General features: G+C 33.8%; 3 protein-coding genes across 5 annotated transcripts; 1 reads left to right on the top strand and 2 right to left on the bottom strand.

The window, feature by feature from the left end:
* atp5f1c (ATP synthase F1 subunit gamma) lies at positions 1–4,483 on the bottom strand. 3 transcript variants are annotated; one of them, XM_058773338.1, is made up of 10 exons: positions 4,363–4,483; positions 3,881–3,915; positions 3,553–3,684; positions 3,231–3,435; positions 2,943–3,086; positions 2,794–2,858; positions 1,599–1,754; positions 1,346–1,442; positions 1,042–1,060; positions 1–216 (listed from the first exon to the last, which is right to left on the bottom strand). In XM_058773338.1, exons 1-9 carry the CDS (start codon positions 4,473–4,475, stop codon positions 1,054–1,056), a joined length of 954 nt encoding a protein of 317 aa, XP_058629321.1. In that variant the 5' UTR covers positions 4,476–4,483; the 3' UTR covers positions 1–216; positions 1,042–1,053. The 3 variants fall into 3 exon arrangements, with proteins under 3 accessions (XP_058629321.1, XP_058629322.1, XP_058629323.1); XM_058773339.1 differs by lacking the exon at positions 1,042–1,060; XM_058773340.1 differs by lacking the exons at positions 1–216; positions 1,042–1,060 and having other exon boundaries at positions 1,342–1,442.
* A 24-nt stretch (positions 4,484–4,507) lies between these two features.
* On the top strand, positions 4,508–9,144 carry kin (Kin17 DNA and RNA binding protein). Its single transcript, XM_058773337.1, has 11 exons — positions 4,508–4,747; positions 5,270–5,364; positions 5,451–5,494; positions 5,596–5,718; positions 6,236–6,420; positions 6,497–6,591; positions 6,668–6,785; positions 6,995–7,114; positions 7,197–7,296; positions 7,372–7,472; positions 8,552–9,144. The coding sequence occupies exons 1-11, from the start codon at positions 4,634–4,636 to the stop codon at positions 8,612–8,614; spliced, it is 1,158 nt and encodes a 385-aa protein (XP_058629320.1). The 5' UTR covers positions 4,508–4,633; the 3' UTR covers positions 8,615–9,144.
* On the bottom strand, positions 8,682–26,644 carry itih2 (inter-alpha-trypsin inhibitor heavy chain 2). The gene is made up of 20 exons (XM_058773336.1): positions 26,458–26,644; positions 26,297–26,338; positions 25,515–25,553; positions 23,910–24,082; positions 23,730–23,834; positions 21,358–21,520; positions 21,036–21,272; positions 19,665–19,781; positions 18,959–19,127; positions 17,890–18,015; positions 17,608–17,789; positions 16,813–16,998; positions 16,574–16,713; positions 13,761–13,939; positions 13,279–13,419; positions 11,679–11,792; positions 11,397–11,595; positions 9,853–10,025; positions 9,633–9,744; positions 8,682–9,234 (listed from the first exon to the last, which is right to left on the bottom strand). The coding sequence occupies exons 1-20, from the start codon at positions 26,545–26,547 to the stop codon at positions 9,087–9,089; spliced, it is 2,835 nt and encodes a 944-aa protein (XP_058629319.1). The 5' UTR covers positions 26,548–26,644; the 3' UTR covers positions 8,682–9,086.
* Between the last annotated feature and the right edge of the window lie 244 nt (positions 26,645–26,888).

Raw genomic sequence — 26,888 nt, 5'->3', positions numbered from 1 at the left:
GACGGGAAACGTATTTATTTTTTTTAGGAGGACATCAAAGCTGATTAAGACATATACTAGAACTCAAACGGATGGCGTTTCTCTGTAAGAGGTTTATTTTCTCTGATAATTGTACAAACAGAAGCACACATATATTTATGAATTCTACACCAGGTGACTGAACTGGAGAGCATGTACGCCAGAACCACACTGAACGTTTACAGGGCTCCTCTTTATCTGTAATGAGAAAAGAAATATAATTTAGTACATTCTAAACACTCAAGGCCTGTTCACACCAAAACAAATATTGAGTGCGAAGATTAGTTGCGGAAAATCTTTTTTCACAATCGAATACACAGCTGTTCGACATGAACATTTGCATGCCGTCAAAGCAACAGTGTGTTTTTACAGAAAAACCTCCGCCAACCAATAAGATTTAAGCTTTTGGTCACATGTACACAGCTGATGTGATTACGTAAAAGTACAACTTGGTAGTGCTCACGAAAAGACTATTGTGCTGAGCTACAATGAACAGCGGAGGAAGTTGTGTAAAGTTGCACACAGCTGTGTTTGTTTACCGTTGTATTTCTGCTATTTAACAAGCTCCACCTACTGGCAGACAGCGAATTTGCGATTTCATTCAGCCTTTCTGCTGTTTTCTTTTCAGCATTGGTCTGAACAGTCAAACTGCACGCGAATGGTTGCGACAAACATTTGTGTTGGTGTGAACATATATTAGTCAAATACAAGGCCAGAAACATTCTATATGAAAGAAGCATTTACATTCATGTACTTGCATATAGAGTATGTTTCAGACCTAACCGATAAGACTAGAAGTCATTGTGTCACACTCTAGCAAAAAAAAAAAAAAGTTTACACAACTTATGCAGCTTTTACTAATGGCCTGTGTAAATTAACTTCTCCGTTAAACCAAATAAAATAAAAGAACCCACCACATGCAACAAAACACCTTATAAAGAAAGCAAAAACACTAAAATGCAGTGTCAATGCTGTTTCTCTATAAGCACACAATGTATTCTACAGTCAGCTGCAGGACATTACCTCAGTCACGCTTCAGGTTCTGTGAATGGTGAATGCATGCATATTATGGAAGGTCAGTGAGGGAAAGATGGAAATTAGATTAATGTGGGTTAAATTAACAGTGTAAAAACAACACACAAAATAGATAAGTTTATGAAATTAAAAGAAATATAAACATGCTGTGGATATAAAAGAACAGGGCATTAGAAAACCATAACCCAATAAAAAGAATGAATGAATGAATGAAAGAATGAGGAAGACAGGTGGCATGCATGGGTTATAATGAGAGTAAGAGAAGGGCAAAGAAAGAGTAAAAACATCTTACAGAGCAGCGGCTCCAGAAATGATCTCAATGAGCTCCTTAGTGATGACGGCCTGGCGGGTTCGGTTGAAGGTCAGAGTCAGCTTGTCAATCATCTCAGCTGATGGAGAGGGAAAAAAAAAAAAACAAGATAGCAAATGAGAATCCTCAAGTATGAGTGATAACATTAGTAAAGATCACACTTTAGCAAGGAATATAGGAAACTGGCCATCAAAGTCTTTTGAAACTAAAAGGAAGATGATATAAAATGACTCACAAGCGTTCTTGCTGGCGTTGTCCATAGCGGTCATCCTGGCGCTCTGCTCACTGGTGGTGGACTCCTTCAGCCCGAAGTAGATGATGTTGACCAGAGCAAACTCCTGATAGTTCCTCAGCACATCAGCATCGATATCATCATAGATGCCCATGTTTTCTGAACAAAACACATGACAAATTATCGATTTTGTTCCAGTGTCACTTGATCACATATTAAACCCCAGCAAAAAGAGTCAAATTTAGCACAACAACAAAACAAGAACGCATGAAATAAGGCTATACTGATAACAACAATGTATCAATTTATTGGGATAACATTTCTTACATGATTGCATCAGTATTTTTTTGGAGTGCACTGATGTCAAAATGCTGTCTAATACTGTTAAACTGATAATTGTTTTCATGATTTGGCAGATAAAGGGTGTACAGCTGTCTCTGCCTGACATTTTACGTATATAATTTATTCCTGTAGAGTGTATATATATATATATATATATATATATATATATATATATATATATATATATATATATATATATATATATATATATATATATATATATATATATATATATATATATATATATATATATATATATATATATATATATATATATATATATATATATATGTGTGTGTGGCGTACATACATACACATATATATATATATATAATAATTATTACATAATTATATATAATTATGACAGTCCTGAGATGATGCCTTGGAATGTTTTCAATCAGTTAAAAAGGAAAATCTATACATTTTTAAATTAAACAAATAAAATATATTAAAGACTACAAATGAGCTATATATGCATCTTATAATCTACAGTATGAAAAAAAGAATATTGATTGCTGTTTTCTAAAGATTACATGCATTATCGCATGTATAGATTACATAAAGCATGTTAAATGATGGCACAGGTGATCGAAATCTAAAAATTATCGGGGAAATGAGGATGCCCAATCATTTTTTTTTTTTTTATTACAAATTCAAATAACACCATTTAATAAAAATAAATAATAATAATATTGCCCGATAAGCAACGACACAATACATCATGCATCCCTAGATTTACTCCTGCTCACAAACAAGCTGGGCTCTCTGACATGTTTAATGTGGTTTCAACTGTAATCCAACTATTATGTTGTTTTACGTGTCATGATGGGTATTCAGTCCAACAATGAAACAATACCTGAGTTTGCAACAGTGTCAATGGAAAATAGAGGTTTCTCATCTGTCTTATATGAAATCACAGACCTGAAGACGACACAAATCAGCATCAAAGGCAATAAAAAAAGGGTTCTATTTTCAGTATATAACAATGTGCATTATGTATCAAACCTAAATCTGTTGTATACGATGGACCCCTTGTCGAACTCGTAGCCAGAGTCCAGCAGCTCTGTGGCAATGATAGAAGCATCAGTAAAAGTAGGAGGCTTGCGGCCCACCTCCTTACAGTTGATCAGGATGTGTTTGCCATGGGTCCTGATGGTTTACAGAAGCAGAGGGAGAGATTCAAGCAAAGAACATTGCAAAAAGTGGTATTTGAAACCACTGTGATGCATCTAAAAACTTAAATGTCTGAATGAGAATAACAGAGACAAAACTGAAAAAGGGAGACAAATCTACCTGTACAGCAGACCTCTGAGTTTGTCACCCACATTGACAACCATGACTTCTTTGCCAGCACCAGAGAGCTTGGCGATCTCAGTCTTCATGGCTTTGGCCACGCTGCTGTGGATGGCACCGCAGAGACCACGGTCAGATGACACACCAATGATCAAGTGCTTGTTCTTGTCTTCTGGAGCCTTGATCTCAGCCTTCTCGTATAGAGCTAAACAACAAAGTTATGAAAAGAAATAACATTACCATATTATCACAAGACGTTCTAAATGTATATCAGAATATTTGTGCATTACAAACTTAATTTTGTGGATCATATGTTGCATACCCATAGCACCGGTGCCATAGACCCGGGCGGGCTTCAGGGACCTCTCAGCTCTGGCATACTTTGCTGCTGCCACCATCTTCATGGATTTGGTGATCTTCTGGATGTTCTTGATGGACTTCAACCGAATGGTGACTGGCGAGAGAGAAAAAAAAAAAAAAACAATGATCAGAAACTTCATACAACTGTCTGTTAGATATCATAATATAAATGCAAAACACATATTAGCCAGATACAAATAACATTAAGTACATTAACTAAAACAACCCTGCATTTGTATAGACATTAATAACAGCTGACCTTTTATAAAGCAAAAGGAAGGTTTACTTACTGTCCTTCAAGGTAGCCATGTTCCTGACCTGCCCACTGCAAGAGACGTTTTATAGAAGTTAAGCTCATCCACAAATAAACACAATATAATAACTCTCAGGTCAATGATGTATCAATAAATATGACAGAAATTGAAGTTGCATTGAAAGCAATGCATACCCTGGATGCAATGCATGCCTATCATTGAACGACAAGATAGAACGGTTTCCAAACAAACAGTTCATAACTCAAGAACATCATTTGATTAAATATGTGGGTTTAGCAGCGTATTGCCATTAAATAACCAAAATAAACATAGAAATGTCAAGTCGCGCGCTGTCATATACGCTTAAGTACACTGCGGCCTAGAGTTCAGCGCGTCCTTGTTCCACCTCATCCGCATTTCATTGAGCAACTGACGCAATTTAGTTTCATTACTTAAAAACACACATTAAATGCATATTCCCAGATAAACACATATTCAACAAATCAATAAATTCGTACCATTGTGGGAGGAACACCGCCGCGCTGGTCCTGGCGAACATGTTCACTTCAATGAAGGTCAGAGCCGCCGGTCTGCGCAGGCGCAAATAAAGCGCAGGAAGACGTCTCATCATAATCTCGCGATAGTAGAGATACACACGGATCAGTGACGAAACACGCATGTTAGCAACGCGAGGGACTCGCGTCACAACGCAAGGAAGAGTAGGAAGTGTTGAGACACTGGAACTGTTATTATTTTTCAGTAAATCTTGATTTTTTTGGACTGATTAAAATGGGGAAAGCCGATTTTCTAAGTCCTAAAGCGATTGGAAACAGAATTAAAGCCAAAGGCCTTCAGAAACTGCGCTGGTATTGTCAGATGTGTCAGAAACAATGTAGAGATGAAGTAAGTTTATGTGAACATGTGTCTTATTCTTCATTAACGCGTAATTGGCATGTATAAATTAATTCATTTAATTTTTTATTATCTAATTTAGGTATAAGTACTACTTAGTCTGTATTAATTTTCCTATATTTTTTTCAGCCTTTTTTGACACCATTGCCCTATACCTAAAGAGCATTATTGGATATCTTAGGCTATGTTACAAAACTTTTGCTGCCTTTCTAGATAGCATGTTTGATTATAATTTGTAATATGTGTCTTGCAACATGCTAAATGATTCAATGAAAACTTAGTAAGCTACCGACCCCATAGACTGTCTTAAAAACAAGTGACCTCCTTATGTAGTCAGCATATGTTTGTGCGTTACAGGCAATGACTGTGTAGTGTCAAAACCTAGTTAGACAGCATTTTGGTGCAACATATGGACATTGAGCCTATCTGGACATGATTTTGAGCAATATAGGGTGTTTTTCAAAACCAGACTTTGACAATATTGTCAGCTAACATGATCTCTCTTGATTGCAGAATGGGTTTAAATGTCACTGCATGTCTGAGTCTCATCAGAGACAGCTGCTGTTAGCTTCAGAGAACCCTAACCAGTTCCTGAACTACTTCTCAGAGTAAGTCAACACACAGTTTATCCACATCCATCCATTGATCCAGCTGTCTTTGAGATCACTTGTGATTTTAAATTCTGATTTTATAGGGAGTTCAAAAGTGACTTCATAGAGCTGCTCCGAAGACGTTTTGGTAAGTCATTGCTGTTTTTATTTATTAATCAGTATTATATTAATTTGTTTTGTGTTTGCTTTATTATTGTTGGCTGAGACGGTCTGTGTTCGTGTTTGCAGGGACTAAGCGAGTTCACAATAACATTGTGTATAATGAGTACATCAGTCATCGGGAACACGTTCACATGAACTCTACTCAGTGGGAGACTCTCACCGACTTCACCAAATGGCTTGGGAGAGAAGGCAAGCATCCTATACATTTTATTGACTAAAACGCCAGATATGCACAACATACAATACCATTCAAAATTTTGAGGTCAGTAGGATTTTTTTTTTTTTTTTCTATTTACTTTTAATTAGCAAGGATGCATTGAATTGATCAAAAGTGATGGTGAATACTTTTTACATTGTTATAAAAAATATATATTTTAAATAAATATTCATCAAAGAATAAAGCATTGTGGTTTCCACAAAAAATATTAAATGGCACAACCATTTTCAATATTTCTAATAAAAAGAAATGTTTCATATCAGCATGTTAGAATTGTTTCTGAAGGATCATGCGATACTGAAGACTAGAGTAATGATGCTGAAAATTTAGCAGGAATAAAGTGCATTTTAAAATATATATTACAATAGAAAATAGTTATTTGAAATGATAGTAATATTTCACTAAATTACTGAATTTTTGATCAGATAAATGCATTCTTGATGACTTTTGCACAGTAGTCTAGGTGTTTCATTTAGATTGTGTGTACAGGTTATTGCAAAGTGGATGAGACGCCTAAAGGCTGGTATGTCCAGTACATTGATCGTGATCCGGAGACGATCCGCAGGCAGGAGGAGCTGGAGAGGAAGAAGAAACAGGATATGGATGATGAAGAACGCAGTGCCAAATTCATCGAAGAACAAGTTCGCCGTGGTCGGGAAGGCAAGGAGCCAGAGGTGTGTTTGTGTGCTGAAAAAAATTAGTTTTCTTTCTTTTCTCTTGTTCAAATTTTCATTGTCCATGTCTCTACAGGAAGAACCAGTTTTCACAGAACTGAAGCGAATGAATGAAGATGAGAAAGTAGCTTTTAATTTAGACATTGCTTTAGCGGGGCCTTCTAAAACAAGGTATAACCAGTCTAAAAGTCTCATAAAGCAATATGGCTGTAGTTTGGGTGACAATGACTATGTTTTATTTCTATAGCACCACTTTGGGTCCTAGTGCCCTCAAAGCTGCAGCCTCTGCAAAAAGGAAAGAGTCTTCCCACAGTGGAGACTCTAAGGACAAGAAAAAGAAATCGGCTCTGGATGAAATAATAGAGGCATGTTCTTTATTAACATTTTTCTTTTAGCTACTTTTGTTGTAATGTTGGTGTTATATATACAGTGTGTGTATATATATATATATATATATATATATATATATATATATATATATATATATTCATGAAATCCACACAGATCATGCAGTTTTGTTGCACGTTTATGTTTCTATGATTCAACCAGAACTTTCCCTTTGTGTGTTTTCCAGATGGAGGAACAGAAGAAGAAATCTGTAAGATCAGATAACTGGATACATGCAAACATTGTAGTGAAAGTGATTACTAAGAGACTGGGAGAGAAGTATTACAAGAAGAAGGCAGTCATTCGGGTAACTGAAGACTCTTGTCATCCACACTGAGTGATTAGATGTTTCCTACAGTGATATTGTGTGCGTGTGTGTGATATTACAGGAAGTGCAGGATAAATACACAGCTGTGGTGAAGATGATCGACTCTGGAGACAAACTCAAACTGGACCAGAGTCATTTGGAGACGGTCATTCCAGCTCCTGGTATTACCTGTTACTTTTTTCACTCAAAATGAAGAAAGAAAGAAATTCTCAATCTAATCTATCGTTTTGTTTCAGGCAAGCGAGTTTTGATTGTGAACGGTCAATATAAAGACACAGAGGCCATCCTGGAAGGCATAAATGAGCACAAATTCTCTGCTACACTCATGTTAGACTCGGTAAGCTCATTCTGAAAATTGTCACTGCACACTATTAAAATGCTGGCTCTAATTCATTGCACCTTATGAAATTAGAGTGTGGTTTTGTAGCTTTTAGTCAATTTCTTTAGCTTTCTATATGCTGGTGTAGTAAGAAATTATTACTTTTATGCAGAAAAGATACCTTCAATTGATCAGAAGAGAGTAAATACATTTATAAACAAAAATTGTATTTCAATACTGTTCTTTTTGAAGTTTCTATTCAAAGATTCCTGAACACAATGTTTCATGTTGTCCAGTAAAATAATAAGGGATAGTTCACCCAAAAATGAAAATTCTGTCATTAATTACTCACCCTCATGTCGTTCCAAACCCGTATATATTATTGATTAATTCCGTGAGCTCTCTGACCCTCCATAAACAGCATTGTAATCACCACGATCAAGGTCCAGAAATGTAGCAAAATAATCCACGTTACATCCGTGGTTCAACCGTAACTTTACAAAGCTACGAGAATACTTTTTGTACGCAAAGAAAACAAAAATAACGACTTTATTAAACAACTTGTCTCCTCTACCCTGTAGTGTCATTTTGGAGAGTATCCACTGAACGTAAACAGTGTATGCTGTTCTATGTCAGCTGCATAACGCAGATACGTTGTTTACGCTTTGATTTGAACGTAAACAACATATCCGACCGCATATAGACTCCAAAATGGCGCTAGAGTAACGCGGAGGAGACGAATTGTTGAATAAAGTCGTTATTTCTGTTTTCTTTGCGTACAAAAAGTATTCTCGTAGCTTCGTAAAGTTGCGATGTAACATGGATTATTTTACCGATGTCCGTGCTACCTTTCTGGACCTTTACATTGCTGTCTATGGAGGGGCAGAGAGCTCTCGGAATTCATAAAAATTCATAAAAAATATCTTAATTTGTGTTCTGAAGATGAACGAAGGTCTTACGGGTTTGGAACGACATGAGGGTGAGTAATTAATGACAGAATTTTAATTTTTGGGTGAACTAACCCTTTAAGCAGCACAACGGTTCTCCAGGATTGAGAGCCACTCATCTAAAGCAAGTTTTTTTTTGTCTTGGTTTAGGGTCGGATGAAAGGAAAGACAGTGGAGGGGATTGCATATGAGGACTTCTCTAAATTGGCCTGATGTTCTTTCTTCTCCATGACGCCTCTACTGTGTCAGAGTGCATAATAAAGACTCTTAAATGACCTGATTTACATATTGGAACAAAATGACCAATGGTTTTTATTATGTTTTTTTGTCCATTGTTATCTCTGTTGTCATTGAAAATGGTTGCATATGATTAAAATATTTAATTAAATCAAATTTTCGATCAAATGTTTCACTGCAAACGCTCAAGTCAGAAGTCTTATAATACATTAATTAGTTTTTGATTGGCTTTAAGTAATTTCAGTTCAGTCGGTTATTGTGCATCACTGTTTTCCTATGTTTTGTATATATACTTTCTTGTAGTATTAAAAACCTTTTTTTAAATGGCAAAATGGCATGTTTCAGTTTACTATGCTTCTTATTGCTTGTATAAAATAACAGATTTCTACCAATCAGCCTCTTTTTCTCTCTTAGCAAGTATCCTAAGCTAGCTGCCACACTCATGCTCTCAGATAGCGGTCAGGAAGCTGTCCAGCTGAGGCAGGATATAGCTGGTATAACTGCCATCAATGAAGCCTTTCCCACTGTTATGGATAAACCAGCAGTAGACATCTGAACCTCGCTTCTTGTCACGTCTGTAATCCTTCTGCCAGCCCCTGATTGATATACAGATATTGCACATTTTTAAAATATGAACATGATAGAAAAGAAGTTGGATTGGGTGGATCTTAAGGAGGTCACTGAAGAAAATGTCGTTTTTTTTTGTTTTTTGTTTTTTTTCATGAAAATTAAAAATATTCCCCCAAATTCTTATTGCTGTATTGTGAAAAGTGATCAATTATTTGAATTGGAAAGTATTTATACATCATGGTAGGTTTTTTGTTTTATGTCTTTCAGTTATGCAGATTTTAAAATCATTTTCTGGACAGGATATTTATGATTATCAGAGAAATTGTAATCATTTAAAGCACAAACAAGATAACACACAACCAACTAGTGAGGACATTTAACATCCTTATAAATTAAAAGAAATGAGATTGGTATGTGATATTACCTGGTGACAGCTATTTTGTTGCCTTTCACTTCCATTGTGGCCTCCTTCTTCTTTGGATCTGCTCCCTCATGCATGCCGTACACCTTCAGTTTTGGTTCTTGTGCAAACTGACCTGTTATGAGACGCAAAATCCATTTTTGAGAAGAAGACCCACACACTTGTTGGTGTGTTGAATAATGTGTTTAAGCTGTTTCGTACATTTAAATATTAAGTAACTTACCAATGAGACCATGAACCTGTGTGGAGTATTTGTTGTCGCTAGACATGTAAATGCCCAGGAAGTCCACCTGCACAGGATGCTTCTTCCACACCCGATGTAAAAGCACCATCACAGAAATCCTCCCATCAATCGTCACGGTAACATGTTGCTCTTTCACTATGGTGACCTTCATCCTGATAAGAAAAGAGTTTTGCATATATTACCAAATGCAGAGAACTGCATTTAAAGGGATAGTTCACCCGTAAATGAAAATTCTGTCAGTGATCACTCACCCTCATGTCGTTCCAAACCCGTGATACCTTCGCTCATCTTCGGAACACAAATTAAGATATTTTTAATGAAATCCAAGAGCTCTCTGATCCTCTATAGACAGCAATGCAACTGACATGTTCAAGGCCCAGAAAGGTAGTAAGGACATCATTAAAATAGTCCATGTGACATCAGTGGTTCAACCGTAATTTTACGAAGCTACGAGTATATTTTTTTGTGAAGAAAGAAAACAAAAATAGGACTTTATTCAACAATTTCTTCTCTTACGTGTTCTTCGCATTCACAACAATACCACGACGCATGCAATTTGTTGCTGACGAGTTAAACGCTCTCGCTTTTTCTCTGCTGTCTCTTTGCTAAGTCTGTAGAAATGGTCGTTAATTCTTAATTTGGATACGGCACAGACATGTTACAGGTAATAATATAATCAAAAAATCATGGCAACAAATGATTTTTTAAGTCAGTTTCATAAGTTGAAATGACTTTCACAGTTAATTTGATTCAACTTAACTCATGTTTAATAGTTGCTTCTTGTCGGCTTAGGCTAGATTTTTTCCAGTGAATATACAAATTAATTAAATTCATTTTATCTATTTTTGTTACAAATGGTACTCTCGTGAACGCGCGTCGAACTCTGACACTGAAGAGAAGAAATTGTTGAATAAAGTCGTTATTTTTGTTTTCTTTGCGCACAAAAAATATTCTCGTATATTCAAAAAACTAAGGTTGAAGTCATGTGGACTGTTTTAATGATGTCCTTACTACCTTTCTGGGCCATAAAATGTTTCAGTTGTGTTGCTGTCTATGCAGGGTCTGAAAGCTCTCTGATTTCATCAAAAATATCTTAATTTGTGTTCTTAAGATGAACCAAGGTCTTATGGGTTTGGAAAAAAGTGAGGGTGAGTAATAAATGACAGACTTTTCATTTTTGGGTGAACTATCCCTAAATAAAATAATAAATGTCCCAATAATAGCCAATAATTCCACATGATCCAATTAAAATGTATTAAATGAATAACATGGATAAAAAAATATTCTATTGAATATTCAATTTAATTTTGGAAATACATCAGATTATGAAAGTTACATGTTATAAATACTCTTATCCTCTTAAAAAATGATGGCCATATGATGGACAAAACTAATTTAACTTAACAAAACTACAGGTTTGTTCCCTAAATCTGCAGGTCAAGTATATTGTCAAGTTTGCTAGCTTGCAGTCACTGATTCCTATAATTTGTGGTGTTTGTTGGAATACGTTTGTTTTTTGATACCTGTAAAGTGCAAGCTCAGCTGTGGCTCCCCAAGAGAAGGAGTGATTGTTCCTGCCTTCCATCAGGTCGATTCTGTCAGTTCCTACTATAACCTGCACACCGTCTGTTTTAGAGTATATGGAGATGGTGCCGAAATATGTTTGGATTTTGTTGTTCTTCATCTTCTTAGACCCAACCAACTGACCGTTGATTGTAACTCCTGGACAGGAAAAAAAAACAAAACACATATGGAACATGATATAAATAAAGGACTTTTTCAGGTGATGGAAGATGTCAAGTTACCTTTTCCAGGATCTGAAATCAGGTTGAGGATGTGTCCGGGTCTGGAGTCAATGTTGAAGCAGATGTCCATGTTGCTTTTGGGTAAGTGAATGATGAAGTGGGGATCACTGTCCACTGCAATAAAATCAAAAGGATGAGGGAGATTCACAATAGAATATGTAGTAGTGGTAGAACAGTATTTCTTAAGCTTTTAAGTGAACCAAAAATGCACTAGGTAAATAAAAACTGAAAAATGAATACTGAAGTGGACATTTCTAACTTAGCGCGTGAGAAAAACATCATTAATTGAATTGTAATTGAAGCCTACAGGTGCAAAAACATAAAGTGCAATAAAATAAATGTATTCTGAATGTTTTCTTTCCACTAGTATGAAACAACACATTATGAAATGCCAAATATCCCAAAATCTCAAATACAATAATTTTGTCTGTACTGTCTTGCTTAAGCAGTGTTGAGGGAAGTTACTTTTAAAAGTAATGAATAACAATATTGATTTACTTGATAAAAATTAACCGTGTTACTTATGGAAAGTAATGCGCTATATTACCTTTTCATTACTTTTTCTTATCTGGGTTGGGCTTGCATGTGTGTTTTTAACATAAAAAAAAATCTATTTTTGGCAAATGTAAAAGCCCTTTCACACTAAAAATTATTTTTGCTTATTAATATTGTTGAATTGGATCATCGAAGGTCAGCAGCTTTGGAAGGTTTGCGTTTCTCTGTTTTTATTAATTTTGTGGAAAGTGAGTTGAGTAAATGCACGTTCACATTTAGTCTATAACTGCTACAATCATCATATTTACAAAGTGCACACAACACCTCTGCACTTACTCCCAATATCTCTCAACATAGGGACAGGAGAGCTGTCAGTGAATAAATTGGAAACCAAAGTAACTGACATTACTTATTTGAAAAAGTAACTTGTAAATTAAAAGTAATGTGTTACTTTACTAGTTACTTGAAAAAGTAATCTGATTACGTAACTCGCATTACTTGTAACGCGTTAGCCCCAATGCTTCGCTTAAGTAGCAAGAAACCAATTCTTGTTGCGTTCATACTGATTCTGAATATGAAAGTGAACTCAAATCTCATTGTGATTCGCATCAGTTGTTAAACTTAGTTGTGGAACCCAGCCCACTTAAAAAGTAGTCAAACGATTAATCGCATGCAAAGTAATAGTTTTTGTTTACATAATATACAGTATGTGTGTATACTGTGTATATTTATTATGTATATATAAATACAAACACATGCATGTATATATTTAAGAAAAATATGTTGTTTATATTAAATATATTTATATATAATAAAAAATATAAGAATATAAATTTATAAATGTATATACATGTAAATATTTACAAAATATATACTGTATGTGTGTGTATTTATATATACATAATAAATATACACAGTACACACACATATATTATGTAAACAAAAACTTTTATTTTGGATGCGATTAATCGCGATTAATCGTTTGACAGCCATATCGAAAATATATTATGTTTTGAGCGTTCACATTCAAATAAAAAATAAAAACATGTGAACTGCTTTCAGACTAAGTGTGAAAACTAATTAATATTTGACTGTGCTGCATTACCACCAGTGATGTGTCCAGGAATGATACTGTCACGCACTCCGGCAACTTCTTTGGGATTTGGAGCAACTGTAGACAGAAGCCATGGAGGATTTGCATAGACCAACTGTTGCACCGGCGGAGGTCCAGATAAGGGAGCAGTGGCTAAGAACGGGAGAAATTTTTTTTTATATATATATATATAACTCCTATAATAATAAATAGATAACTACAACAAGAATAATTGTCCATACTTTGTTTAAAGGGATAGTTCATTCAAAAGTGAATATCATCATTTACTGATCCAAATAGCCATTTACTTCCAAAGTATGGGGGTGGGGGGGATACTATGGAAGTAAATAGTTGCCATCAACTGTTTGGTTACCAGTATTCTTCTTATACAGAGCTTATACAGGTTTAGAACAAGTGAAGGGTGAGTATATTTTCATTTTGGGTGAACTATCCCTTTAGTAAATCCTTTTGCCATATTGATAAGTGTTTGGTACCTGAGCAGCAGCCATGTTTGGAGTCTCTGGGTGAGTCTGCGATCAGTCGTTCTGCCCTTCCCTGGTCGTAACCCTCCACCAGCATGGCAGTGAGAGGCGTCACAAACTGATGCTCTAAAGCCAGGGCCACGATCCTCTGGGTGATCCTACGCTTCTTAGCTGCAGTAGGAGCTAGAGAGCTACATGAGAGGAAATCCACAGTGGTACGATTAAAGGAGAAATTCCTGATAGCTTCATTTTTGATGTATGTTGTGCTTTGGGCATGCTTTGTCTACTTTCTATTACTTTTGAAACCAGCAAATAATTCAAAGTGAGACTTGGCATCAGGGCCGTTTCTAGCCGGTATGATGCCCTAGGCGAAATCCTATTGCCCCCAAATTCTATATATATATATATATATATATATATATATATTCTTTTCAGACTTTCCAGTTTCTTGTTACATTCAAATTGGTTGTCATAGTAACGATACTAATTTGTGGAGATTGAGTTCCACAAATCTGAATGCATTATTTGTAAATTGACTTAAAATAAACATTTTGTACAATTTATTATCTGTAAAATCATTGTGTTGCCACTAGATGTCTGTATAGCCCTATGTAACAATCCCTAGTAGCTAAGACATTGCACATAATTTACACATAAATCACACATAAATTAATTTTATTACATTTGGATTTGGATACATGTTTATATACTATTAATGGCTACTTTTTGTCTTTCTCTGTTTTTTGTTCAATTGTTATGTTGTTGTTGCTTGAAACATTGATTTAAAGTGTCAGTTATTGCATTATTATTTCAGTCAAACCTATAAAACCCTTTGTTGCCCCAAACTACATATAAAGCCTGATCAGTGGCATAAAAGTAACCAATGCAGCTACTTAATCCTTTGCTACTCATTAACGCGTGAACTTCCCCTTTAAATAATATGACGCTCTGCCCTCTATGTGTATGACGCTTCTCCCATTAAGTGCTGTGTTAGAAGTGAATGAATTGATCAGCATTTCGACACCTCCATAAGGATGTATTAAACTCCACAAAGCAGTTTAATAAAGGAGGTATCTCGTGAATTAGCGAATTTTACTATACCAATATTTTTGAATTGGCTGTTAAAGTTTATATGGGAATATTACATGACACGCTGATCCTTTAACAATGCATTGGCGCAAAAACGCACCTTTTGGACAAATCTCGCAACACGATTTATCAACTGCCACAAATGCTGCCTAAACAAAATACTGATTTTGTGCACTTTATTTACTGTACCAATATTTTAAATTGGCCTTTGAATTTAGCTTTATTGCATGGCAAAAAAAAAAAAAAAATTATTCAGGCATCGTCAGATTGACAGTACTCTAGCCCAATGATGTTGGGGATCCAGTGGGGGTGGCAGTCATATTTCAGGGTGACCGTGCCACTCTTTATCACAACCCTGCTAAAATGTAGTACCAGTACGTGCGCTCATTAGCGCCCCTTCAGCTGGTGGCGCCCTAGGCGACTGCCTAGCTCGCCTATGCCTAGAAACGGTACTGCTTGGCATACATAGTACATATAGAAGAAAAATCCAGAATAATTCATATTAAATGGACTGAGAAGTGAAAATAAATAAATCATGGCAAATTTGGCTAAAACTATTTACTTTTTTGGACTACTTTACTATTGTAACAGTAAGCTGAAACATTTTTTAGTTTACATCACAAAATATGCCTGGCGAAAAATGCCCAAATATCACAGGTTGTTCACGCCAAAGTTTTGGGACATTATCTTCTATTTTGAATTCATTTTTATTTACAATCAAAACTTTTTATAATCTTGACAAAATACATATCATTGCAAAGGTCTGAGTCTCAGGATTCCATATTTTGCGATTGGAGAATTCTAGACATTTGTGACAATAAAATGCATTAAAAAAATTCTATGGAGTTTGCATGGCTGTTTATGGTATAACGCCCTAAATAAAATCTCACAGAAACCTAATTATTTATTTTTTTAATCAACTTCAAATTTGGAACATAACTTATTTAAACATAAGGTTTTAATTTTAAAGTTATGGATTTAAAAAATATTTTGCAAAATATTTATTTGATATAAAATACAAAAAAAATGAGTACAGTGCATTTTCTTTATAGAAAATTTAAACTTCTATAACTCTTTGATACTTTTATATTTTAAAATAAATCACTGAAATAATCTGCTGATTTTCTTCTTTTAAAATAGTCTGTATTCCAACGCGTTCATAAATTATAACAATTTAAGTTTGGATAGTGCACTTTCACGTCTATGTTCGAAAATGGGGTATCTGTACTTTTCATTTTACTTCACAACATTACTGCACTACATTTCATAAAAACATATTGTTCATTATTCTGAACTGATGAAAAGACATTCCGATTCATTTAAACTTCTTTTAATTGAACCTATTAAAGTGTTTCACAAATCGCACCCAATGATTCATTTGCAAATTAGACTGATCCAGGCACAGCTGTTCTTGAGTCAACAAATCACTAATTCAATTGTCTTCATGTCTGACTCAGAATGAGCCAAGAGCCAAGAGAAGAACCACGAGTGACTGATGGCACAAAAAAATTCAATGTCTTCTTCTACTGTGAAACTGTACTTTGTCGAGGCAATTTTCTGTCACCTCTTTGAATTTTTATTTTGTTCAAATGCTTGTTTTAGGTGCAGTTTCCTGTTTTGATTCATAATTAAAATTAAACTTTATTTAATCAATTATTAGAAATCTTGCATATAGATGGCCTCAAATCTAGCCAAACTGCTCCTGAGGTGAACGCAGGGTTGTTTTTTTCTCTCACCGTTCGGCCAGTAGCTGATTGACAGTAATGTAGGCCCACATCTGCCGAGCAAAGCCAGGGAAGGAATGTTGATGTGTGCCGAGCACAGAGTCCAGCTCCCCAATATCTGCCTCTGTCTGAATGTTCAGGTCCATGTTGGCCTAGAAAAGCAAAACAACTATTATAACAACTATTATTAAACAAGGCATGAAAAGTGAATTTTAAAATCTGAACAGAGACAAAGGTGTCAAGGGGCGCACAGCAGCAGCGGTGGTGAAGCTTTGCAGTGTTGTGAGGTCTGATGGTTGGAGTTTTCCAGCCACTATCAGCTCAGAACCACTGAAGAACTTATCAAAACGATTCTGAGTCACGTTATTCACAGCGCTCTCAGCAAAATGAATGGTGATGGACCTCAGGAGAGGAGAGGAGACCTGACTGTAGAATGTCTGGAGAGAGAAGAAAAGTATGAATGAACTAAAATAGAGCGCAAAAGAGTTTTGTTTCATTCACATTCACATCCAATTCATCAGCTGTTTCTCATTAGATTCTGGAAAAATAACAATAGGCAATATATGTTAATATATAATACATAATATATTGCAATATATTTTTGACATATAAAATAATATAATAATATTTTTTTAATATTTATTTTTGATATAAATGTTCCATTTAATTTATTTGTAATATTTTTTCTTACACAGTAAAATTATAATTAAACGTGAATTACAATATATTTTGAAATATGTAATGAATTTGAATATATATTATTTAAAATATCAATATATTTCTAAAACTGTATAAATTTATATTTTTATATAAAATTATATATTATATTATATATAAATAATATAAGTGAAAATGCTGTATAACATGTCTCAATAATAGACAACTGCAATATATTTGATGTTTAAGGATGAGCAGAATCATCAAAAAAAAAAAAAAGAAAGAAAAGAAAACATGCAATCATCTAAAAGGTCCTGTCACTTGTCATGGTTTGGGAAAAATAAGATTAACATGGAAGAGAAAGGATATATTGTGACATTGTATTAAACCTTTAACTGTTCTGCGGCATCATGATTGGCATAAATCCTCTGGGCGACGCCTCTGTTGTCCATGGCCATTCGCTCCAAGAAGTCAAAGTCTACGTCAAAGCCAATACCGAGAGAGAATAGAGAAAACTCCTCCCTCATCACACGCTTCACATTCTTCTGAATAGTGCTCAGCTTTATTTCTCCTACACAAGACATGAAAAGAGAAACAGTAGATCACTGAGGACTAGAGAAACTTCAGGACATGAAGGTGGGATGCACAGTGTAAGCGTTAATAAATCTTACCCACTGTTGGGTCTCCATCAGACACCAGAATGACCATAGACACAGAACGAGGGTCAATCAGTCCCTGATTGGACGCTCTAACCAGCATCTGGACTGCTCTCAGTAAAGCCTCATTGATGTTGGTGCCTGGGGTTAAATACAGGGTCAATGACAAACAACAGTGTGTACATACATATACATATTCATATATGCGCATTTAAATATATATATATATATATATATACACACTTCTTATACTCAACGAGTATGCTTTTGTTTGATAAAAAAAAATACAGAAACAAATGGTAATATTATTGCAATTTAAAATAATGGGTTTTTGTTTTAATATACTTTAAAATATAATTCATTTTTATGATGCAAACTGAATTTTCAGCATCATTACTCCAGTCTTCAGTGTCACATGATCCTTCATAAATCATTCTGATATGCTGATTTATTAAACAGTGTTGGAAACTGTGTTGCTTAATATTTTTTTGGAACCTGTGATACTTTTTCCAGGATTCTTTTATGAATAAAATTAATGTTAAAAAAAGAAGAGCATTTATTTGAAATAGAAATCTAACAGTATACAGTTCAGTACATTTTTTTTCTTTCTTTTTGAAATATTGTTCAATTGATTAAAAGTGATCATAGAAGTCTTTTCTGACAGACTAAGTTTTGACTATTTTAAATAAATGCTGTTCTTTTTCACTTTTTATTCATTAAATAATCACAGGTATCACAGGTTCCAAAAAAATATTAAACAAAAAATAACTGTTTCCAACATTGATAATATATCAGCATATTAGAATGATTTCTGAAGGATCATGTGACACTGAAGTAATGAGGCTGAAAATTCAGCTTTGCATCACAGAATTAAATTGCATTTTAAAGTGTATTAATATAGAAAACCATTATTTTAATTAATATTTTGTAAAAAAATATATATATATATTTCACACCATTACTGTTTTTTTTCTTCTGTATTTTTGATCAAATAAATACAGCCTTGATGAGCTACATACATATATATATATTTTATTTTATTTATTTATTTTATTTATTTTTTTTAACAGAAAGACTCTCTCACCTCCATTGGGCTTGATGCTTTGGACGTACTTTTTAGCTTCGTCCACCTGGATGGAGGAAGCTTGGACCAGATCATCACTCCAGCAACGGACATTGTGATTGAAATCTACGATGCTGAAATAGTCATCCATCGACAGATCGTCCAGAATAGCCTTCATCGCCTCCACTGTCTACAAAACAAAAAAGGCTGTTAGGTAGCTCTAGTTTATTTCTCAAGGTTTAAAGTAACATTAATAAACTGGTAAGAGCATTTGCTGGTCAAAATATCTGCTTAGCGAGTTATCATGATAACCAAAAGAGCTTTTTGTATGTAACTAGCTGGAATAATGTTAAAACTGATAGGCTAAGCTGTTAGCTTGCTAGCTGAAAGCTAACTAAATGCACAAAGAAAGGGAAATGTTAAATTCAGCCATTTTAGCAAAAAGTTCTTAACAAAATAAATGAAAAACCCTGATTAATTGTGTATAATAAGACCTGAAACAAGTTTTAAGAAAGTAATTTGATTTCATGATCACCTACAATTTACTTAATGACCACATGGTGGCAACAAAATGCAGATCTTCATTGGTTCCACAAGAAGGCGCATCCATACTACTGACTTTTTCAGTAATGGATCATCACACACTGTATTCAACAAAAACCACATGCTGATAGGAGGAGATAACATTATAAATCTTCTGGTATCTGCAGGTTACACAGGACCATACCTGTTTCATCTTCAGACCCCACATGCTTCCACTCACATCGATGACAAAAACAATGTTTTTGGAGAGAGGAGAGAGATCAGATGGAGCAAAGAATTGAATGAAATGACCATCAGAGACCTAAAAGACAGAAAATAGTGCATCAGCAATGGCAGGTAATGAAGTAAAGCATACTGTGCGTACTGTTGCACATACTATATTTGAAAAATAGCAGGCAAAAGAGCACATAATATGCATTAGACATGTGCTCTTGTGTGGTTACCAGGGACTTACTACAGTACAGTAAAAATGGTTACTGAAGGAAAATTGTCAATGAATAGAAGAGATTAAAAATTGAAAGGAAAAAAAAACATTCATTGTCAACTTCAGGAGGTCTAACTAATGCAGTATGAGCTGGTCGATACACATTCATTTTGTATAAGGGTTGCAATTTTTTGCAGACAAGTTATTGAAACTAAGGCAGGTGCGAATATATATTTATATCATTTTATTTTATTCATTTGAATTTTTTTTTTTTTTTTAAATTGGGGGGAAAGAAAGAAGAAATCCTTAGTTTTTTTTCAGGCAAAATCTCATTTTAAAATATCTAATGAATCAGTGTTGTTTCAGTATTATTGTGAAACTATTATAGTTTTTATTAATATTTTTCATTAGTTTTTAATTTTCCATTTTCCATAATTTCCCTACAATAATTTTAGTTCAAATTTGTTATTTTGTTTTACCTTTATTGTTATTATTAATATTTTATATTTTAGTTTATAGAGATTTTATTAATTTTTATTTCAGTTTTAGTTTATATATACAGCGAAATAAGAAAATAAAAAATGTTGCTTTTATTCTAGTTAGTGTTTCTTTTATCTCAAGTAATGAAAATTTTTGAAGTTTTAGTTTTAGCTGAATTTGATATTTACATTACATTTACATTTAGTCATTTAGCAGATGCTTTTATCCAAAGCGACTTACAAATGAGGACAATAGAAGTAATCAAAACCAACAAAAGAGTAATAATATGCAAGTACTATGACAAGTCTAGGTTAGCCCAACGCAGTACACATAGCAATTTTATATGTAAAACAGATTGATCAAAAAATAAAAACAAGCTGCATGATTTCTGACCAGGGTTGTTAAATTACACCATAAAAACACTTTCATTATTTGAAATAATTTTTCCAGCCAGTCAACATTTTTAATTTTAATAAGACCACAGAATTGCTTTAAATACAATTAAATAGAAAATAGAAAATATATATATTTATAAAAAAACTATACTAAAATGACACTTCATCTGACACAACCACAGAGACTGGTGGACTTAGGCCTGATAGTGATTGAGTATGTAAACTATTAGCCGTAAAAGTGAATGTGCATCTGTACCTGAAGTTCTCCTGCATTGCTCTCTCTCTCCACATCGTATTTCACAGCAAACACACCATCCACTGCGCTTTCTGTGCAGTTTTCACACTTGCGCTGCTGCTGCAGAGTTGGTTTGAACACAATGTGGGCTTTTTCTTTTGTGTGGGTGATTTTGCTCAAATCTGCAAATTGCTCTCCCAGTGTGTTAGTGGCCGTGACAAACTTGATACCTTTGGGCTCAAATATATACACATCCACCTGAGGAGAGACAAGCATCAACAAAATACAACTCGTGTATATTTCTGTACTGTGTGTGTTTATACAGTATGTGTGTGGAAGTGACCTGCAGCAGTGGAACCAGGCGTCCAGGTTGTAAGTGTAGCATGTGCTGGTAGACACCCAGCTTCCTCTGCATCATTTCCTGATAGTGCAGCTCAAACTCCACTTTGCTGCCTGGAGGAACATGCACCTCCGTCCTAAACGTCTCCATTGCTTGAGAGTTAGTCCTGAGAGTCAAAGGATTCTTTGATTAATAAAAAAGTTAGAAAAGAACAGCATTTAATCAAAATAGAAATCTTTTGTAACAATTTAAGTTTTTCAGCTCACTTCTTATTAAAAATGTTAAGCAGCACAACTGTTTCCAACAATGATAATATATCAACATATTAGAATGATTTGTGAAGACACTGTTTTCTGTGACACTGGAGACTGGAGACTGGAGTAATGACTGATGAAAATTCAGCTTTGCCAGCACAGAAATAAATTATATTTTAAAGTATATTAAAATAGAAACCTGTTGTTTTAAATTGTAATAATATTTCACAATATTACTGGTTTTATTATATTTTTAATCAAATAAATACAGCCTTGATGAGAAGAAGTCACTTCTTCAAAAAACAAAAAAACAATATGTGTGCATTTATATAGACCAGATAATAAAACCTTTCATAAATACGGAATATACAAATCCAAATAGCTTTAAATAGACTAATATATATATATATATATATATATATATATATATATATATATATATATATATATATATATATATATGGGTGATTCTTAGACTATGGGGACTTTTATGTTCTTTGGTCATATTTTTAAAAATACATATAATTTTGGACAAATTCCTCTTTCTTTGTCAAACTAACAATAAAACCACCTTTAAAACTTTTTACTACATTTCTATTATAATTTTTTCATACTTTTCAACCTCCTTATAGGTGTCAAAACCACTGTTGTCTCCTTGTCGCACACCCAGACTTTTAAACTTCAACAATGAAAATACAGTTTAAAAATATGAATTAATGTACCTGAATTAAGCACTAGTAAAATAATTAAAATACTTTATAGTATTTAATGTGAGACCACTATCAATATTACTTTTTATACAAAATATAGCTGTTGCACAGTATTGGTGTAATTTCCACCACAACACTGTAATGTCCCTTTAAAAAGTTTGTGTGAAAGATTGTTTAGGTGGTTTCTATGGAAATGTTCAGTGACATCAGAGCACATGTTGGACATGGAGGGAATTTAAATTTTCATCAACAACATATGAAGAAAAATCAAGGTGAATATTGCTTGATCAGTTAATATATTTATTCTACGTCATTTCCAAGCATACTGTACCTTCAAGGGTGTTTTAAAAAGCTAAAAATTTAAAGTTAAATAAGAGTATTTTGCATACATGAAATGCTAAGTATTAATTCAAAGCTAATCAGTGAAGCTATCTTCCATTTTTTCACAAAAAAACTACAGAAATGTCATTTCCACCACACTGCCTCTGTGGTGGAAATTACATTTATGGTTACAAAGTACAATTGATATGTTTAATGACTTTGTGAATTGAGTTTAATGAGTGTGATGAGTTTAAGACTTTTTCTAATAAATATCTCTGCTGTTTCTCTACATTCACATTAATTAATTGTCATTTCCAGCACACCCTGTCATTTCCATCACCACACATTTTATAAAAATATTGAAAAAGTTCTCATCACACATTAAAAATGTATCCACAATTTATGAGATCATGCTCTACTTAATATAAAAATTCAAGTTATTTATTTTCTAATAAGCTCTTACCCAAACCAATATTAAATTTCAGAGTGTGACAGGTGTACAGTTCAGAATTTGGTCCTTAGGGCAGTTAATTTATCTCATTGACAAATGTATAATTATTGTACATTGTAGAAAAACTGGTAAAACTGATCTTAGACAATTCTTGAGTGGCATAAGTTATTTTATATTTAAATAACAGCTGTATATTGAGATGTGGTGGAAATGACATTTGTTCATTGCAGGTCGGAAAAATTTAAAATATTAACAATTTCTCTTGTAATCTAAGTTTGTCCTCTTACAGACCTTAAAACTAGACAAATTATTTAAACTTATGAGACGGTGTTACGTGACTTTTGAACAAGTTTTTTTATTCAACTTCACAAGGCTAAAAGTTCCCCTAGTTGAAGAAACACCCATATATATTGTTATAGGATTTAGATATGTAGACTATTTATAAATATATATAACTGTAAATCCAAATATAGTTATATATATATATATATATATATATATATAGAAAGAAAGAATGAATTAAATAAAAAACAAGTATACAATAAATACTGAATATATATTTGCACATCTTAATATATGTAGTGTATTTTGTAAAAATTAAAGTATGAATTCATGGATGGATGGATATAAAAGCCATACCTGACAATGCCAGCTGCTTTCCCACGAGCTCTTGCTTGAGCGTAAAGGTTTCTTGCCACTGTCTTCTCCTTCACTGAGCCGATGAATGTGATCCCATTGACATTCCTGAAAAGCAGCCATCGGTCACACAGGAAGTTGATGTGTTTTTGTGTGTATTTGTGTCTGTGTTAATGCTCTCACATGGTGAAGTTGTTAATGAAGGCCCGTTTGGGGATCTGCACGTTGAAGCCGATGCTCTGGGCAGTGGGGCCTGAGTTGACCACAGAGCTCTTGACGGTGGTGTGAGCGAACCGCGACGTGATTCTGCTCTCCACCTTATAGCTCTTAACTGTGATGTCATTGCCTTGAATTGCCTGCATTCATTCACAGACAGAACACAATACATAAATCAAACTTTTAACATTAAATAAGAAGGTAACACTTTACAATAAGGTGTCATTTATAAACATTAGTAAATGTATTAACTAACATGAACAAACAATGAACAATGCATTTATTAGACAATTAATCTTTGCTAATGTTAGTTAATGAAAATACAGTTGTTTATTCATGTTAGTTCACAGTGCATTAACTAATGTTAACAAACACAACTTGTGATTTTAATAATGCATTAGTAAATGCTGAACTTAACATTAACTAAGATTAATAAATGCTGTAAAAGTATTGTTCATTCTAGTTCATGTTTACTAATGTTGTTAATTAATGTTAACTAATGAACCTTATTGTAAAGTGTTAACAATAAGACCATAGAAACTGCCTAGGAACCATTTGTATACCTTAGCACATAAAGACAAAGTTTGTCCAGAGGAAATTTCCTTTTCTAGTTTGAAATCCAATATTTTGTGGCATTTTTTGGCTTGTGTGAAAGTAGTGAACCTCAAACATGCAAAACTGTTATTTATTTTAGGGTTTGACAGACATGAAAATATATATAGAAACTTAGAAACCAAATCTAACCAGGGGGAAAATGTCTCTACACTGTAAAAAATGATCGTGATTTTAATGGTAAAAAACTGTGAAAATGCTACAGTAAAAACCTGTTAAATGGTTAACGGTAAGTTTCCCTAATATATATGGTGAAAAACTGTAATAGACATTTCAGACAATTTTACGGTGAAATACCGTCTTTGGAAGTGAAAAAGAATGTAAAATTTACAGGGAAAAACCATAAATTGACGTTCCCAGAATTCCCTGCGTTGCATTTCAAATTTTGTTTGAATTTGATGTTTTTTCTTTGAAATAACTATGTTTCTTCTTAGTTTTTTTCTTATCAGTTATGTTTATTATGGTTGTATGTTACATCTAATGTTGTTAAATTAATGTTTATTGCATATTTCAGTTTAATGAGTCTCACCATAATGGTGTTTAGTGCTTGTGTGAATGACACCTTCTATATATGTTATTATTTAAAATCTGCTTGTGATGGACTTTGGTTCATCATGTAACTTTCTCATCACCACCTGCATTTGGTGGTTATCAGTATATTACAAAGGTACAAAACAGATTTCAGTACTAGGTAGGTATATTAACATTATATCAGTTAATGAAATTACGGTATTTAACTGTAAATTTAAGTTAAAACCGTAAAACCAAAAACGTTGCTACCATATTTTTTTTACGGTTGAATTCCGGCAACCACAGCTACTGTTTTTTTACCGTAAATTTTACGGAATTTTTTAGCAGAAGAAGAACAGCAGCAGAGGGGAAGTCAATAACCGTAGTGTCTTTAAACAAGCTAATCGATTAGTAGATAAGAATAAAGTGGAACAACAAGACCATGATTACCTCAAAATCCTCTTCTTCTCCACTGGTCAGAACACTCCTCTACACACAAAAAGAAAAAAATTATTACAAAATATGTTAAATTCAAAATATGCTTACAGTTTAAAACCATGACATGTTTACTGTTTTGTTTTACAAAGAAAAAAGAAAGAAGGAAAGAGAGAGAGAGAGAGAGAGAGAGAGAGAGAGAGAGAGAGAAAAGGTCTGAATTATACATTTCCAGGAACCTTCTAAAATAGACTAAAAAAAAAAGGATGTGATTTTTTTTTTTCCTCCAACAAATAATCAACAGAAAAGATTAAAATTCAAAGAAATATTAATGGTCTGCCTCATGAAGTCAAATTAAATTGCATACAGTATGAGTATTTTTTTTGTTGTAACCATGTGCAAATGTAAATATTTATATCATTTTTTTAATATAATTTTTAAATGATGTATATTTTTTCAATTTAATTTTTTGCCAAAAATTTTGCATCACTTTAAAACAAAATCGAACTCAATATATAAATTTGATTTAAATATTAAATTGAAAATAAAATAAAAAATAAATAAATAAAATAGTTGCATGACATCTGACACAACCGCATGGACTGGTGGACTTACACCTGACTCTTTGATCAATGGTAATCAATGAAGGCCTCAGTGATACTATCATCACATTAAAACATTTCAAAACTGATGAACATCTTGGGAAAAAATAAACTGCATAAGTTATTATTATAACACAGAAATTCTGAAGTAATTTCAGTTTATGTCTGTTTTAAATGCCACTTTTAAAAGCTTACCCTGTATCTCCCAGATTGGTAGTTCTGATCCAAAGGACCTGACTAACAAAATAAGACACACACACACACAATATAGCTTTCAATTTAGATACACATTCAGTATACTGACATCAACACATAAATTTGTCTCTTTTTGCCTCGCTTTTCTATTTCAGTCTTACTGTTTCACTTTCCCACTCCCCATCGATGATAAACTCGAAAGCCCAGCTCTGAGAAAAGAGCAGGACGCACAGAAGAACTGGAGTCTTCATGGAACCAGAAAAAAATCCACTCGAGAAACCACAAAATGGCCAGCACAGTCTACACACACACACTGACTGAGGCTAAATGATCAGTGCAGTCTCTGAGACCTCTGAGCCTCGTCAATATTTGTTGTGCCCCACATAACCAAAAAAACAGAGACAGGAACCTTTGAAACCTGACAGGCAGATGTACAAACACAATCCCTGGAAAGGAATGACACATATCACACTCTTTGTTTCAAATGTTGTCAGAACAACATTGTTATTTTAGACAGTGACATTATTTTCATTAACAATCAATTACATTTTCTTTCCCACATTTTCTCTATTTTACACATGAAAAAGTTGTA

This window comes from Onychostoma macrolepis, chromosome 04 (assembly GCF_012432095.1).
Source record: "Onychostoma macrolepis isolate SWU-2019 chromosome 04, ASM1243209v1, whole genome shotgun sequence".
In the NCBI taxonomy this organism is placed as follows: domain Eukaryota; kingdom Metazoa; phylum Chordata; class Actinopteri; order Cypriniformes; family Cyprinidae; genus Onychostoma; species Onychostoma macrolepis.
This window is presented reverse-complemented; position numbering and strand designations above follow the sequence as displayed.

What these genes read in the sequence shown, in the direction of transcription:
- itih2 (XM_058773336.1), bottom strand. Translation starts at nt 26,547, where the DNA reads ATGAAGACTCCAGTTCTTCTGTGCGTCCTGCTCTTTTCTCAGAGCTGG. An exon ending in GCTTCACCACCGCTGCTGCT is followed by an intron (nt 16,714 to 16,812) that starts GTGCGCCCCTTG and finishes TTGCTTTTCTAG; the next exon opens with GCCAACATGGACCTGAACAT. An exon ending in GCTGAGCTTGCACTTTACAG is followed by an intron (nt 10,026 to 11,396) that starts GTATCAAAAAAC and finishes TTTTCTTATCAG; the next exon opens with GATGAAGGTCACCATAGTGA.
- kin (XM_058773337.1), top strand. Translation starts at nt 4,634, where the DNA reads ATGGGGAAAGCCGATTTTCTAAGTCCTAAAGCGATTGGAAACAGAATT. An exon ending in GCTGCTCCGAAGACGTTTTG is followed by an intron (nt 5,495 to 5,595) that starts GTAAGTCATTGC and finishes TCGTGTTTGCAG; the next exon opens with GGACTAAGCGAGTTCACAAT. An exon ending in CAAATGGCTTGGGAGAGAAG is followed by an intron (nt 5,719 to 6,235) that starts GCAAGCATCCTA and finishes TTGTGTGTACAG; the next exon opens with GTTATTGCAAAGTGGATGAG.
- atp5f1c (XM_058773338.1), bottom strand. Translation starts at nt 4,475, where the DNA reads ATGATGAGACGTCTTCCTGCGCTTTATTTGCGCCTGCGCAGACCGGCG. An exon ending in CATGGCTACCTTGAAGGACA is followed by an intron (nt 3,685 to 3,880) that starts GTAAGTAAACCT and finishes CTCTCTCGCCAG; the next exon opens with TCACCATTCGGTTGAAGTCC. An exon ending in ATCGTATACAACAGATTTAG is followed by an intron (nt 2,859 to 2,942) that starts GTTTGATACATA and finishes TGTCGTCTTCAG; the next exon opens with GTCTGTGATTTCATATAAGA.